This window comes from Columba livia, chromosome 1 (genome assembly GCF_036013475.1).
Source record: "Columba livia isolate bColLiv1 breed racing homer chromosome 1, bColLiv1.pat.W.v2, whole genome shotgun sequence".
Taxonomy (NCBI): Eukaryota; Metazoa; Chordata; class Aves; order Columbiformes; family Columbidae; genus Columba; species Columba livia.
The window spans coordinates 211,311,375-211,326,540 of record NC_088602.1 but is presented as its reverse complement, the minus strand read 5'-3'; the positions used below and the strand labels follow the sequence as shown (position 1 = coordinate 211,326,540).

At 60.8% G+C, this 15,166-nt stretch overlaps 1 protein-coding gene across 1 annotated transcript in view; it reads left to right on the top strand.

Annotated features, from left to right (window-relative positions):
- Window positions 1–15,166, top strand: part of SND1 (staphylococcal nuclease and tudor domain containing 1) — a 133,448-nt gene that overhangs the window by 11,725 nt on the left and 106,557 nt on the right. Inside the window, exons 5-10 of the mRNA XM_065049418.1 lie at window positions 649–809; window positions 947–1,038; window positions 2,704–2,862; window positions 3,229–3,335; window positions 3,582–3,672; window positions 10,981–11,094. Of these exons, the coding sequence (XP_064905490.1) occupies window positions 649–809; window positions 947–1,038; window positions 2,704–2,862; window positions 3,229–3,335; window positions 3,582–3,672; window positions 10,981–11,094 (724 nt within the window). The remainder of the gene's footprint in view (window positions 1–648; window positions 810–946; window positions 1,039–2,703; window positions 2,863–3,228; window positions 3,336–3,581; window positions 3,673–10,980; window positions 11,095–15,166) is intronic.

Below are 15,166 nucleotides of genomic sequence, written 5' to 3'. Positions count from 1 at the left end.
CTGTCACCAGCGCAGTGAGTGTAGGGTGGACCTTCTGCCGTTAAATAGCACCTGGAGCGCATTGCTGTGCCACATTTGCTCTCCTAATTAAGAGGGTGTGTTAATTAATGGGTGCGTGAGGTGACTCTCAGCTGCTGGAGTTGGGTGTTTCTGCCGGGAATTCAGGAGTCGTCGGGTTGCGGCTTTTCCCTGAGCTGGAGGGTGTGAAAGCACAAACGTCACCAGATCTGTTGAAGTGGTTGTGACAGCGTGTGGCAGGGCTGGGTGTCGGTGCTGGGGGCAGCTGGCGCTCTCTGCCCTTGGCAAGGACTGTCTGCGGTTCGGTACGGCACAGGAGCCGCGTACCTGGCTCGCCCTCTTCTCCCTGGGGCTGCTTTTCCATCACGGTGCACAAAACCATCCTCTGAAACGGGGGCGGGTATCCGGACATCCATGGTGCCAGAGAAACTTAATTTGATTTGCGGCGCGTCGCTGTCAGCAGCACAAACATCGCTCAGCAGCTCACCCAGGCGGTGCCTTGTGGAGACGTGAGCGGTTAAATCACTACAGCGTCCAGAAAAGCACCCGGGAGGTGGATGTTCCCGGCAATAAAACCCGTGGGAGCCGGCGGCGTCCTGCCCGGTCTCACCGCTGCCTCTGCCCCTGCAGCCCCGAGCAGAGCCGGCTGGCCGAGCTGGAGGAACAAGCCAAGAGTGCCAAGAAAGGGATGTGGAGCGAGGGGACGGGCTCCCACACCATCCGGGACCTCAAGTACACCATCGAAAACCCCCGGCACTTCGTGGATTCCATGCACCAGAAGCCTGTCAACGGTAAGGTGTCACCAACACCGTGGCTGTGGTCACCCCATCCTCATCCTCAGCTGCTGGGGGGCTGTTCCCGGCACAGAGCCGCTCTGGCTCCCACCAAATCCTCCGCAGCGGGACCAACCTCTGCTTTTGCTCCGCAGCCATCATAGAGCACGTGCGGGATGGCAGCGTGGTGAGAGCCCTCCTGCTCCCCGATTACTACCTGGTCACCGTCATGCTGTCCGGGATCAAGGTGAGGTTTGGCCACTGGCTCAGCAGCTGTCTTTGCAGCGGGTTCCCTCTTGAATTTCCACCGTCATTCGCTGTGTGTCCTTCTCGGTGCCATTCGGCCCTGGGGCAAGTGTGCAGAGCTTGGGTTAAGGGATGTTCCCAGCTCCCCCAGTCCCCTGCCATGACAGGGACATCTTCAGCAGCTCAGGGTGCTCAGAGCCCCATCCAGCCTGGCCTGGGATGTCTCCAGGGATGGTTCATCTACCACCTCTCTGGGAACCTGGGCCAGGCTCTCACCACCCTCAGGGCAACAATTTCTTCCTCATGTCTGGCCTGAATCTCCCTCCTGTAGTTTAAAACCATCACCCCTTGTCCTGTCACTACCTACCCATGTAAAAGTCCCTCTCCAGTTTTCTTATCAGTCCCTTCAGGTGCTGGAGGCCGCACTAAGGTCTCCTGGAGCTTCTGTTCTCCAGCTGAACAGCCCAGCTCTCTCACCTGTCCCCAGCAGAGCTGTTCCAGCCTCGGGTCATTCCTGTGGCTCCTCTGGCCCCTCTCCAGCAGGTCCATGTGTGTCCTGTGCTGAGGACCCAGAGCTGGACCAGCACTGCAGGGGGGTCTCAGCAGAGCGGGGCAGAGGGGTGGGATCTCCCCAAACCTGCTGCCCCGTGTTGCTGAGGATGCAGCTCAGGGTAGAATTGGCTTCTGGGTTACAAGTGCATGTTGACGGATCATGTCCCATCTTGCACCCCAAGCCCTCTCCTGGGGGCTGCTCCCCATCCCTGCATCCCCAGCCTGGACTGATACCAGGGGTTGCCCTGACCCACATGCAAGACCTTGCACTTGGCCTTGCTGAACATCCTGAGGTTCGCATGGTTGCACCTCTCCATCCTGTCCAGGTCCCTCTGGATCTGGATGGATCCCTTCCCTCGGGACTGTCACCTGTACCACTCAGCTTGGTGTCACCTGCAAACTTGCTGAGCGTGCACTCAATCCCACTGTCGGTGTCATTGATGAAGACGTTAAACAGTACTGGCCCCAGTATGGACCCCGGAGGGACCCCACTTGTCACTGGTGTCCATCCAGACATTGTGCCATTGACCACGACCCTCTGAGTGAGACCATCCAGCCAATTCCTCATCCACTGAACAGTTCACCCATCAAATCCATACCTCTCCAATTTACAGCGAAGGATTTTGTAGGCGACTGTGCCAAAAGCTTTTCAGAAGCCCAGACAGATGCCATCTGTCACTCTTCCTTTGTCCCCTGGCACCCAGACCTGCCCGCTGCCTCCTGTTCTCCAGCTGATCCCCCAGGTCCCTCAGCCGCTCCATCACACTTGTGCTCCAGCCCCTCACCAGCTCCGTTCCCTTCTCTCCACTCGCTCCAGCACCTCAAGGCCTTTCTTGGTGTGAGGGGCCCAGAACTGCCCCAGGATTGGCGGTTTGGCTTCCCCAGGTCCCAGCACAGGGACGGTCACTTCCTTGGTCCCACTGGCCACACTGATGCTGATGCTGATATTCCATCTGGTCCCAGTTGGATGCACCCAGTGCAGGATTACACTGGGAGCTGCTCTCCATTCCCAGTTTGCTCCCGGCTGCGTTTACCAGGGCAGGTAGCGGGCTGTGCCAGTGCAATACGACACGAAAGCCTCGGTGTGCCCTGACTGTCCCCTCCTCTGCCGCAGTGCCCCACGTTCAAGCGGGAGGCGGATGCCACCGAAGTCCCCGAGCCGTTTGCAGCCGAAGCCAAGTTCTTCACGGAGTCGCGGCTGCTGCAGAGGGACGTGCAGATCGTCCTGGAGAGCTGCCACAACCAGAACATCCTGGGCACCATCCTGCACCCGGCAAGTGGGGCATGGGCTGGGAGGGGGGTCCCAGTGGGCTGTCACACTCTTGGTCATCTCTTGGTGGAGATGCTGAAGGTGGCTGCAAGGTCCAGGTGCCTCTGGTGGGGTCTGAGGGCAACTGGGAGTCGTGGGCTCTTTACTGGTGGATGTGGGAGCCCACGGTCCATCTGGGCAGCCCATGGGTATCGCTGGGGTGGTGTCTGGTAGCCCTGGGGACACCAGTTGCTGTAGCCAGGCCTCGCAGGGGTTCTGGGGAGCTGTGACATCCGAGGGGCTGGGCAGGGCAGGTGAGGTCCCGCCTTGCAGCAGGGGGTGCAGGGCTCGGTGTTGATGCCGCGTCCTGAGCGTGTCCCTTCCCGGCAGAATGGGAACATCACCGAGCTCCTGCTGAAGGAGGGCTTCGCCCGCTGCGTGGACTGGTCCATCGCCGTCTACACCCGCGGTGCCGACAAGCTGCGTGCGGCTGAAAGGTTGGTCGGACACCGGGAGCCGCGGGGCTATGGTGGGCACGGGGTGCTGGGCTGACTCCAGCCCCCCATCCCCGTTTGGGTGCTCCCGGTGCTCTCTGCATGGGAGGAGGATGCAATCTGTCCTTGAAAGGCTGTGCCAGCCCCACCGCCTCTGCCAGCGCTTTGCTGGATGATTTATCGCATGTCACATCCGTCCCTGCGGGGACACCGGCCCGGGCGTCACGCCTGTGTGTCCCCCCTTGCCAGGTTCGCCAAAGAGCGCAAGCTGAGGATCTGGAGGGACTACGTGGCCCCCACGGCAAACCTGGATCAGAAGGACAAGCAGTTTGTAGCGAAGGTGAGTGGCGAGCAGGGGAGGGGACAGATCGGGGAGGGGACAGAGCTGTGAGGGGACAGAGGGCTGGGCACCCGGCTGCCCTTGCTGGTCTGTACATGCATTTGGAGAAACCCTGGAGGGTCTTGACATCCCCTCCTGGGCTGTCACCAGCCCCATGGGCAGCAGATCTGGGGGGATCCTGCCCCTCTGTCCCGCTCTGCTGAGACCCCCCTGCAGCGCTGGTCCAGCTCTGGGTCCTCAGCACAGGAGACACACGGACCTGCTGGAGAGGGGCCAGAGCAGCCCCAGCAGTGTCTGTGTCCCTGTCACACGGTTCCGTGCCTCCCCCTGTGCTGGCACGGGTCAGGGAGCGGGGCCAAGGCACAAGGGAGGATACAGCAGCCCCATGTAACAGCACATGAACGCTGCAGGCTGGGGAAGAGCAGCTGGGAAGTGCCTGTTGGAAAAGGCCCTGGGGGTGTTGGTGCCAGCGGCTGAACATGAGCCAGCGTGTGCCCAGGTGGCAAAGAGGCCGCCAGCATCCTGGCTGGGACCAGCACTGGTGTGGCCAGCAGGCCCAGGGCAGTGACCGTCCCTGTGCTGGGACCTGGGGGGACAAACCGCCAATCCTGGGGCAGTTCTGGGCCCCTCACGCCAAGAAAGGCCTTGAGGTGCTGGAGCGAGTGGAGAGAAGGGAACGGAGCTGGTGAGGGGCTGGAGCACAAGTGTGATGGAGCGGCTGAGGGAGCTGGGGGTTCAGCTGGAGAACAGGAGCTGAGGGGAGACCTTCTGATCTCTGAACTGCCTGAAAGGAGCTTGGAGCCAGGGGGGTCGGGCTCTGCTCCCCAGGAACAAGCGCCAGGAGCAGAGGAAACGGCCTCAAGTTGCCCAGGGGAGATTGAGGTTGGATGTGGGAACAATTTCTTCCCCAAAGGGCTGTGGGGCATTGGAACAGGCTGCCCAGGGCAGTGCTGGAGTCACCAGCCCTGGAGGGCTGGACAGACGGACATGAGGTTCTCAGGACACGGGGCAGGGACAGGCTGGGTTATGGTTGGACTCCATGAGCTTGAGGGGCTTTTCCAACCCAAATGATTCTGTGATTCTATGTGAGGACGTGTCCCAGGGGCCCATTCCTGTGGAGGAGCGTCTCACCGGGGCAGGGCTGGCTGCGGTGATGTGCAGTGGGGTGCAGTGGGCTGGGGGGACCAGGCACAGCTCAGGGGGGGCACACCCCACTAGATGGTGCTGCCGGCTCGCCTGGCGCAGCAGCCGAGGGCTTGGGTTCCGCTGGCTTCCTGGGAAATGTGCAGCACAGCCGGATTTCTTGGAAAGTCAGATTAACCCCTACGCTTCCCCTCGCCCCCGTGTCAGATCCTGCCCTGGTGTATCCATCCTGCTGCTTCAGCCCTGCTTTGGAGGAAGGGGCTGCTCCTTCCCTGCTCCTTCCCTGCTCCTTCCCTGCTCCTTCCCTGCTCCTTCCCTGCTCCTTCCCTGCTCCTTCCCTGCTCCTTCCCTGCTCCTTCCCTGCTCCTTCCCTGCTCCTTCCCTGCTCCTTCCCTGCTCCTTCCCTGCTCCTTCCCTGCTCCTTCCCTGCTCCTTCCCTGCTCCTTCCCTGCTCCTTCCCTGCTCCTTCGCTCCTTGCCTTGAGCCACCAGCTGCAGCAGCAGCCTCAGGGCTTGGGGACAATCAGGTGGTGTGTCCCTGGGGTCTGGGCGGCAGCTCCTGTCCTGCGGGGTGAGGCTGGGGAGGTGCTGCTGGTGCTTTAATTCTGAGACATCGCTCCCACCCTTCTGTGCAACCAGCCCCTTGTCAGCTCAGGCTTGGCCGATGGTAGCGGACGTCCCCAAAAATGTCCCACCAGTGTCCCCAAAAACATCCCTGAGTGGTGAAGCATTTGCTGGGCTTTTTCTCTTGGTTTGGCCCTAATACCAAACCTGGGGGTTTCCGAGGGGTGCCCATCCCTGGGGGGAAGGACCGCGTGTGCTCCCTCCCCAAGACACTGCAATGAGAAATACCCCCCGGCAAACATCCCCGTGGGGATGGTGACGGCTGTGCCAAGGCGCTGGTGTGTGGGAACCGCTGGCAGGAGCTGCCGGCGCGGGGGCCGTGAGTCAGGCTGCGCTCAGCGGTTGCTGGGGGGGCGGTGGGATGCTCCACCATTGTGGCAGATGCTCTGCCGTGGCGGCGGGGTGCTCTGCCGTGGCGGCGGGGTGCTCTGCCGTGGCGGCGGGGCGCTCTGCCGTGGCGGCGGGGCGCTCTGCCGTGGCGGCGGGGCGCTCTGCCGTGGCGGCGGGGCGCTCTGCCGTGGCGGCGGGGTGCTCTGCCATCGCCCCGGCGCTCAGCGTTTTGGCAAAGAGCCGCTGTGCCGCTGCAACCAGGAGTCGCTCCTCCCGAGCCAGGAGCAAAGGGACCCACTTTCATAGACGCTTTTTCACTACACTTGATTCATGATAACCAAGGAGCATCACAAAATATACCCCCCTAACTTAATCCCTGCATCCGTATTGTGCCGTTAGCACGAAGTCCCCATTAGTCTCTTTTAATTCCAGCTTGAATATCTATCACTGTAGCAGTTTCACCTGTGCTGAAGTTCTTATTAATGAGTATACTCGCTTCTAAATATTCTCTTTAAATTGGCTTCTAAATATTCTCTTCAAATTGCTAAAAGCAATTTAAATACCCTGCGAAACAGAGGCTCTAAAATTTCATACTAGTGGGCATGTGAGCGTTGAACGTAAATTTGTGGGGGATGTTATTAAAACACAGACAAAAGCTGCTATTTGAGATCAGGCATCACCCTTCTATAATAGCGGCTGTTTGTCAGCACTGTTAGCGGTTGGACTCGATCTTAAAGGTCTTTTCCGATCAAAATGGTTTCATGGCTCTATGTGTTTGGGGCTCAGTGGCGTGTCTGGCGCGGTTCGGCTGCCCCGGCTCTGCGCTGGGTGTCCCGCTCACAGAATTCCTCCGCTTTCGGTTAAAAGCTGCTCTTTCCGCAGGGCCGTGCGAATCAGCACTTACGGAGCCGGCAGCCGAATCCCCCCGGGTGCCGCCGCTTTGGCCGCGTCAGCTTCGGTTCTTTTTCCCCGTCCCAGGAATTGGAAGTGACAGGGAAAATCAGGACAAATGCCCACGCGCCTCCGAGTGCCGGTGCTGAACCCAGAGCTGGGGACACGCCTGGTGCCCCCCAGGGACCCCGTGAGCCCCGCGTGTCCCCCAGCACCCTGCGTGGGGTCCCAGCACCCGATGGCTCCGGTGCTGCGGCTGCCTCCGCGCTCGGCACGACGCCGAGGTGCCGGTTTGCGGTGGCAGAGCTGACGTAGGAGCTGCTTGGGGGGAGGAGGAGGAGGAGGAAGATCCCAACCTGTCTTTGCACCGGCGAGTGACCGTGGCAAATCGGCTCCGGCTAATTTAGGATCCGGTCGGCGCGGCGGTCAGCTGCCGCTGCTCGGAGGGGTTGGGGGAGAAATTAAGGCTTGGCCTCGATTGTGGGTTTGATGCCTGTGAGCGGCAAGAAGAAAGGAGCAGAATGGAAGCGCAAAGAGGCTGGAGGCGCTTTCCTGAATTCCCTGCGTCAGCTCGTCTTGGAGCAGCGGGAATTTGGGCCGGCGCCGCTCGGAGCTGCGCACGCGGTGCTGAGAGCCGTCCCCTGCCAAAAGCTGTTTGTAATGTGGTTGTGTACGTGGGCTCGGGGGCCACAGGGAAGGATCGGCCCCCGGGCTCGGGGGGATGTCGGGGGGCAGAGCAGCGCTGGGTGCGCTGGGTCCCTGGGCAGCCCCCCGGCCGCATCCAGGCTCGCTGGGGGCTGAGTGCCGCTCGGCAGGAGGGGCGGCTGGGGATGAGCTGTGCCGCTGGCTTTTTTATTTTCTTTTATATATATATATATATATATGTATTCTTTTTCTCTCCCCTTTGCAAAACGTGTGGAGCCAAACCATCTCAGATCTCGGTGGGATCTGCCAGCACCAGCTCTGGAGCTGTTCTCTGGCTGAGCTGAGCGCCGGGCCTTGCCAAAACCCCTCCTAAAACAGTTTTCCTGCTTGAGGGGGGGGCAGCACCATCCCCTCTCTCAGAGCTGAGCTCCAGCTCTCTGGGTTCCCCAAGTGCCACCGTCCCTGTCCCACCAGCTCAGGGTGCAGGAGGTCGCTGTTGGCTTTGGGGACACTCCCTGTGCCTGCGCCCCCTCCCAGGACAGCTAACGAGCTGCCCTCGTTAGCGCGGTGCAGGCGGGAGCAGGGAGCCGTGGGGAGCTGCAGGGCACGGTGGCACCTGGGGAATTGTCCCCAGGGTCCCCTGCGAACACCCAGGGGAGCAGTGGGGGCAAAACTGGTGGCGGGGACAGGGACACAGGGTGAGCAAAGCCCTGGGGTGAGAAGTGGGAAGGTTTCTGTGGCCGCGGTGCCGGAGCACGCGGGCTCTGCAGGGAGAGCTGCGGAGATTGGAAAAAGGAAACAAAAATCCTCTCAATCCCTTTATCTAAGTGCCTTTCTGAGGCAGGTGAGGCCACAATAAATATTGGATAAAGGAAGAGGCAGCCCCAGCGAGCCGAGGAATTGTCAGCAAGAAAAATAGCCTGGCCGTGCAGGCTGCGCTGAGGAGGTGGCTCTGCTGCCACTGTCACCCCATCACCGCGTCCTCCTCCTGCCCGTGGGGTCCCGGGGGACGGGGGCTGAAAAATGTAATGAAATAGAACAAGGGCAAGTGTAGAGTCTTGAATCTGGGCAGGAACAACCCCAGGTTCCAGTGTAAGTTGGGGAATGACCTATTAGAGAGCAGTGTAGGGGAAAGGGACCTGGGGGTCCTGGGGACAGCAGGGTGACCATGAGCCAGCACTGGGCCCTTGGGGCCAGGAAGCCAATGGTACCTGGGGTGGGTTAGAAGGGGGTGGTCAGTAGGTCAGAGAGGTTCTCCTGCCCCTCTGCTCTGCCCTGGGGAGACCACACCTGGAATATTGTGTCCAGTTGTGGCCCCTCAGTTCCAGCAGGACAGGGAACTGCTGCAGAGAGTCCAGCGCAGCCACCAAGATGCTGGAGGGAGTGGAGCATCTCCCGTGTGAGGAAAGGCTGAGGGAGCTGGGGCTCTGGAGCTGGACAAGAGGACACTGAGGGGGGACTCATTCCTGGGGATCAATATGGAAAGGGGGAGTGTCAGGAGGATGGAGCCAGGCTCTTCTGGTGACAACCAGTGACAGGACAAGGGGCAATGGGTGCAAACAGGAACACATGAAGTTCCACTGCAAGAGGAGAAGCAACTTGTTGGGGGTGAGGGTGGCAGAGCCTGGCCCAGGCTGCCCATGGGGGTTGTGGAGTCTCCTTCTGTGCAGACATTCCAACCCGCCTGGACACCTTCCTGTGTAACCTCATCTGGGTGTTCCTGCTCCATGGGGGGATTGGACTGGATGAGCTTTCCAGGGCCCTTCAACCCCTGACACTCCGTGCTTCTGTGATTCTGTGTGGGACACTGCTGCCAAACCGGGCTGGGGGCCTGGGGTCACCCCCTGCTCCTGCCGTGCAGCCACAGGGTGCAGTGTCCTGTGTCCCTGCCGAGACCTGTTGCAGCCGGGCGATGGTCCCCGCGAGTTAATTGCTACCAGGAAGGGGATGTTCAGGGCCAGGGGAGCTGGTCCCCAGTGTCCATCCCGGCTCTGGCGCAGAACCGGGACCGTGCCGGGGGACAAATGAGCTGCGGTGGCAGCTCCACCGTGGGCTTGTGGAGCTGGTGTGATGGATGTTTGCAGATTCACCCCGGAGCTGCCCTGCAGCTCCCTCAGCTGTGGGATCTGCTTCATGACCTCTTGTTTTGCTAAGAGGGGAGGGCCGGACGCCACCGCGCTGCTGGGGTCCTGTCCTCACCCCTCCAGCCCTGAGCACGCCCTGAAGCAGGAGATTTGCTGATTCCATTTGGCACGGACGCTGCTCTGGGCTTGGTTCTGCCCATGAAAAATCCCGGATCTGGGTCTGGGGACAGGGGTGTCCCCGGGGGGTTTGCCATGCCGAGAGCAGCCCGGGTGACACTCAGTGTCTGCTTGAATTTTGATTCCTCTGTTATCCCTTTGGCTAAGCACGTTTTGAGGGACTGATGCGCTTGCTGAGGCAAAAAGCACTGCAAGGGGGGCAGATCTGTGCCCCCTCCCTCCGCACCCCCAGCTCTGCCCCCGCGGGGCTGCTGGTGTGACGGGGGCACTGGGTTGTGCTGGGAGCAGGAATGCCCAGGTGCCTTGCTGCTTGGTCTGGGCTGGAGGGTGGTGTTTAATGAAAGCTGAGGGGATGGAAGCCACGTGCCTCACCTAGCCGTCCCCCCCCCCCCGCCTTTGCCACCAGTTTGGATGATTAATTTACTCGTTGAGTGTATGGAGAACCACCAGCTGGGACGGGCTGTTGGGCAGTGGAAGAGTCTCTGCCATGGGCTGTGCCTGCTGCCTCCTTCACGTGCTCTCGTCCATCGTCCCCTATCGCTGCCCACGGTCCTGTCCCCTCCCCGGTTTTGTTTATGGGGTGAAACCCTGGGGGGCTGAGCCCTGGTGCAGAACGGTGGTCGGTGATGTGCTGGCGTGCCATGGCATTGCCAGGTGGGGATCTTAGAATCATCGAATCGTTTCAGTTGGAAAAGACCCTCAGGAGCATCAAGTCCAACCATAACCCAACTCTGGCACTAAATCATGTCCCTGAGAACCTCATCTAAATGCTTTCTAAACCCCTCCAGGGCTGGTGACTCCAGCACTGCCCTGGGCAGCCTGTTCCAATGCCCCACAGCCCTTTGGGGAAGAAATTGTTCCCACATCCAACCTCAACCTCCCCTGGCGCAACTTGAGGCCGTTTCCTCTGCTCCTGGCGCTTGTTCCTGGGGAGCAGAGCCTGACCCCCCTGGCTCCAAGCTCCTTTCAGGCAGTTCAGAGATCAGAAGGTCTCCCCTCAGCTCCTGTTCTCCAGCTGAACCCCCAGGTCCCTCAGCCGCTCCATCACACTTGTGCTCCAGCCCCTCACCAGCTCTGTTCCCTTCTCTCCACTCACTCCAGCACCTCAAGGTCTCTCCTCTTGTGAGCTCCTTGGGCTTGGAGAGCAGAACCACGGATGTTCCAGCAGGTTGTGTTGGCTCCAGTGAGGAACAGGCTGCCCAGGGGGGTTGTGGAGTCTCCTTCTGTGCAGACATTCCAACCCGCCTGGACACCTTCTTGTGTAACCTCATCTGGGTGTTCCTGCTCCATGGGGGGATTGCACTGGATGAGCTTTCTGGGTCCCTTCCAACCCCTGACATTCTGTGTGACCCCCGGCACCCCGGGCTCGCGCTGCCGCAGTGCCGGTGCTCACCTCGGCCTCTCTCCCTCCCCAGGTGATGCAGGTGCTGAACGCCGACGCCATCGTGGTGAAGCTGAACTCGGGGGACCACAAAACCATTCACCTCTCTAGCATCCGACCCCCGCGGCTGGAAGGGGACAGCATGCAGGTGACCGTGGGGACACACGGCGGGGAGGTGACCGCGCGGTGAGATGGGGGGTTGTGCTCCGCGCCCCCGCGGTGCAGCGTCTCTGCAGGGCAGCCATCGCTGGCGTCCGTGACCATCCCTGGATGGCACCCCCTCCCTCTGAGGCTCCTTTTCAATCTGCCATGACCCTCCCTGCTCAACACCCCCTTTTCCACGCTGGGGAGCCCCGTCTCACAGGGCGCAGGAGCCCTTGGGAGGGTTTGAGCGTGCACTCTGATGGCTGCAGCGAGACCGATGCCTCCTCGGCCCTGCCTCAGTTTCCCTTTTGTATCATGGGCACCATTGCGGTTCTCAGCGCCGGGGGGCTGGGAGAGCCCCATTTGCAGGACGTGGGGCTGTGGGGCGAGTCGTGGATGGGCAGCAGGGTCCGGCTGCTCCGCACCCTCGGGTGCTTTGCCTTTGGTGCTTTGCTGTTCCTGTGCTCTGCCCATCGCCCGGGGCAGAACCAGGCGGCTGTGGGGCTGCTGGAGACAGTGCAGAATGTGCAAAACCCTCTGGTCTTATTTTCCTATGTATGAGGTGCTGTGCTGAGCATCTCTCCCCTCCGTGCGGGGCTGGCTGGGGTGGGGGAGCGGTTCCCTCCTTCCCGTGTCTGGGAGGAGCGGGACCCTCCATCCTCTGCCTCGCAGGGATGCTGGGGTCTGACTTGTATGACCCGCAGCCTCAGGATCTGATGGGGAATTTGCAGACGCTGAAGCCGTCGGCGAACGCCGCATTGTTCCCGCACAGTTCGGGCTCTGTTGACCTCGTCACGGCATCTCACAAGCCGGTGATGCTCTGCACCTCGAGCCCCGCGCTCGGTGACATGAAAGTGCCCCAAATAAGCTCTGCCACGTGGCCGACGGTCACACGCCGCATCCCCTCCACCCCCACAAAGCCCCGCAGCCGTGCCGGCAGCCGGGACGCTGGTTTGCTCCCCGTGCCCTTCTTTTGGTGCGGAGCTGGCGGCGGCAGGGACACGGGAGCCCGGCACCGCGCGGCCTCGCCTGGCACCAGCCCATCCAAACCCATCCGAGAGCTCCCTGGGGCAGGGATTTCTCTGCTGCCTGCTTTTGGCTTTCTTTCCCTTTTGCCCTCCCCCCTGATGGTTGATGCACTCGAGAGCTGCCGAGGCCCCGCCGTGCACCCGCGTGGTTCTGAGCAAACCCTCATCCAGCCCGCTCGAGATGGCGGGCGGGAGGAGGGCTTCCCAAACGCAGCCAACCTTCCCCCGGGATTATGTAAACCGTGCCTTTTGCAGGGCTGTTTTTCCCCGAACGGCACGGCACGCTGAGCGCTGGCTTGGCTGCGGCTCCCGGGTTGTTGGTGTGCGCAGGGCAGAGCCTGGGTCGCTGCGGGAACGGTGCTTTGGCAATTCCTCCCTCCTGGGATGCCGCCTTGTTTTGCACACGCTGAATTATGAATAACTCCCCAGATGAGCCTGTTCCTCCCGCTGTTTCTCTGCACTCCGGGGAGGAAGAAGAGCGGCTGCGAAGCGGCCACTGGTGCCGGTGGGGGGGTCCTGCCCTGGCCTGCCCCACCGGCACCGTGCGGTGCTGCCGGGAGGAGCGTGGTTTCTTGGCGGTCTCCAAGGAGACTGCGGAAAGGCGGCTGCCCCCCGCTGCGCTGCCGCCTCCCCGGCAAAATCCTTGGCAGCCGCGGCCCCGGCGCGCGGGCGGTCGCCTTTCCCTTGCCTGCTGGGAGCTGCTGGGCTCGCCGCCGGCACCGCTGCCGCGCATGGTGCTGCCGGGGGATGCCCTGAATGTGGGCTGGTCCCCATTGACTCTGGGGTCCGGCTGCAGGTGTCCCCGCACCCCGACATCGCCAGATCGCAGCCGAGGCGCTGGTTGGTGTCCAGCTTCTTGTGTGCGGAGTGCGCTCGGTGTTTGGAATCGTCTGCAGGTTTGGGTTGCATCCAGGGTTTGCAGGCGCTGGGTGCTGCTGCCAGCCCCTCCGGTGATGTGGAGTTACCCGTCCCCACGAGCGCAGCCTGGCCAGCGCCACCCCGGGACATCCAGCACCGCTGCGGAGCAAGAGCTGCTTCCATCTGCCTCCTCTGCTTCCATCTTCCTCCTCTCCTTCCATCTGCCTCCTCTGCTTTCGGCTTCCTCCTTTAATCTTCTTCCTCTTGTTCCATCTTCCTCCTCTCCTTCCATCTATCTTCCTCTCCTTCCTCCTTCCTCTCCTTCCCTCTTCCTCCTCTCCTTCCCTCTTCCTCCTCTCCTTCCCTCTTGCTCCTCTCTTTCTGTCTTCCTCTTCTTCTATCTTTTCTTCTATCTTCCTCCTCTCCTTCATCTTCCCGCACTGCACGGGAGCGAGTTTGGCCACCGCAGCTTGTGGGTGCCCCACTTCAACCCCATTTTTCTTTCTGGGTTTTACCCACTTTAAACCCTTCTGTATTTTTATCCTTTGCTCTGCTTATGTGGTTGCTTCATTACCTGGAAGTGCAATTAACAAAATGTTGGCCCCCCTCCCCTTCCAAATCATTGACCAATTGACCAAAAAAGCCCCAACCAAAGCAACCAGGCACCTTGTCAGCTGGATGCCCCGCTCCCCCATCCCTCGGTGCTTTGCTCTTTGGAGGGGGATGATTTCGGGACTGGACCCGGCCGCACCGTAGTAGGTATCATGTAGATATTGCGGCTCCGCCGGGGAGATCCATCTCCACCCCGCTGAGCGCAAATTGGTCCCAAGGCACCTGACAGAGCCGATGGGAAATGACAAACGGAAAATTCAGCGTCGTAAAGCTCTGCAGCTTTTCATCTCCCGCCTTCATCACCCGGCGCGAAATGAATGCGGAGAGCAGGAGCGGGGAGCGTTTCATCTCTCCATCGCTCGTCTCTGTCGAGGAACGTAACGTGTTCAGATGAGGACGCGTCTCCCGCCGCTGCCGGCGTGCCGGGTCTGCGCTGCCGTGACGGTGCCGTGGGGGATGTTGGAGCTGATAGGAAAGATGGGGTAGACTTTTGAGCAGGGACTGTTGCGACAGGACAAGGGGTGATGGTTTAAACTAAAGGAGGGGAGATTTCCGTTCAATATAGTTGTTGGCCCTGAGGGTGGTGAGAGCCTGGCCCAGGTTCCCAGAGAGGTGGTGGCTGAACCATCCCTGGAGACATCCCAGGCCAGGCTGGGCGGGGCTCTGAGCACCCTGAGCTGCTGAAGATGTCCCTGTCATGGCAGGGGGACTGGGGGGCTGGGAAGGTCCCTTCAACACAAACCATCAGTGTTTCTGTGAAGCTGCCTGGTCCGTCTCTGCCCAGGCTGGAGCCAGCGCTGGTTTCTGCCACATTTAAACCCACAGCTCTGAAATATAAGCTTGTTTTGCAGCAGGACCTAACTTCACAGCTGTGCTCCACATCTGGGGCTCCAGACATTTGGGTGCTCCAGTCTTTGGGGTGAGTGAGGTGCCCCTGAGCACCCTGGCTGGGACCAGCACTGGTGTGGCCAGCAGGCCCAGGGCAGTGACCGTCCCTGTGCTGGGACCTGGGGAGGACAAACTGCCAATCCTGGGGGCAGTTCTGGGCCCCTCACGCCAAGAAAGGCCTTGAGGTGCTGGAGCGAGTGGAGAGAAGGGAACGGAGCTGGTGAGGGGCTGGAGCACAATGTGATGGGAGCGGCTGAGGGACCTGGGGGTTCAGCTGGAGAACAGGAGCTGAGGGGAGACCTTCTGATCTCTGAACTGCCTGAAAGGAGCTTGGAGCCAGGGGGGTCGGGCTCTGCTCCCCAGGAACAAGCGCCAGGAGCAGAGGAAACGGCCTCAAGTTGCGCCAGGGGAGGTTGAGGTTGGATGTGGGAACAATTTCTCCCCAAAGGGCTGTGGGGCATTGGAACAGGCTGCCCAGGGCAGTGCTGGAGTCACCAGCCCTGGAGGGCTGGACAGACGGACATGAGGTTCTCAGGATGTAGGGCAGGGACAGGGTGGGTTGTGGTTGGACTCCATGATCTTTAAGATCGTTTCCCACCAAAACAATTCTTTGATTTTAAGTTTCAGCTTCACTTTTTTAATCAGAAATTCACTCCCTCGGACAGCTAAATTACAGAATCTCGTTAGCGG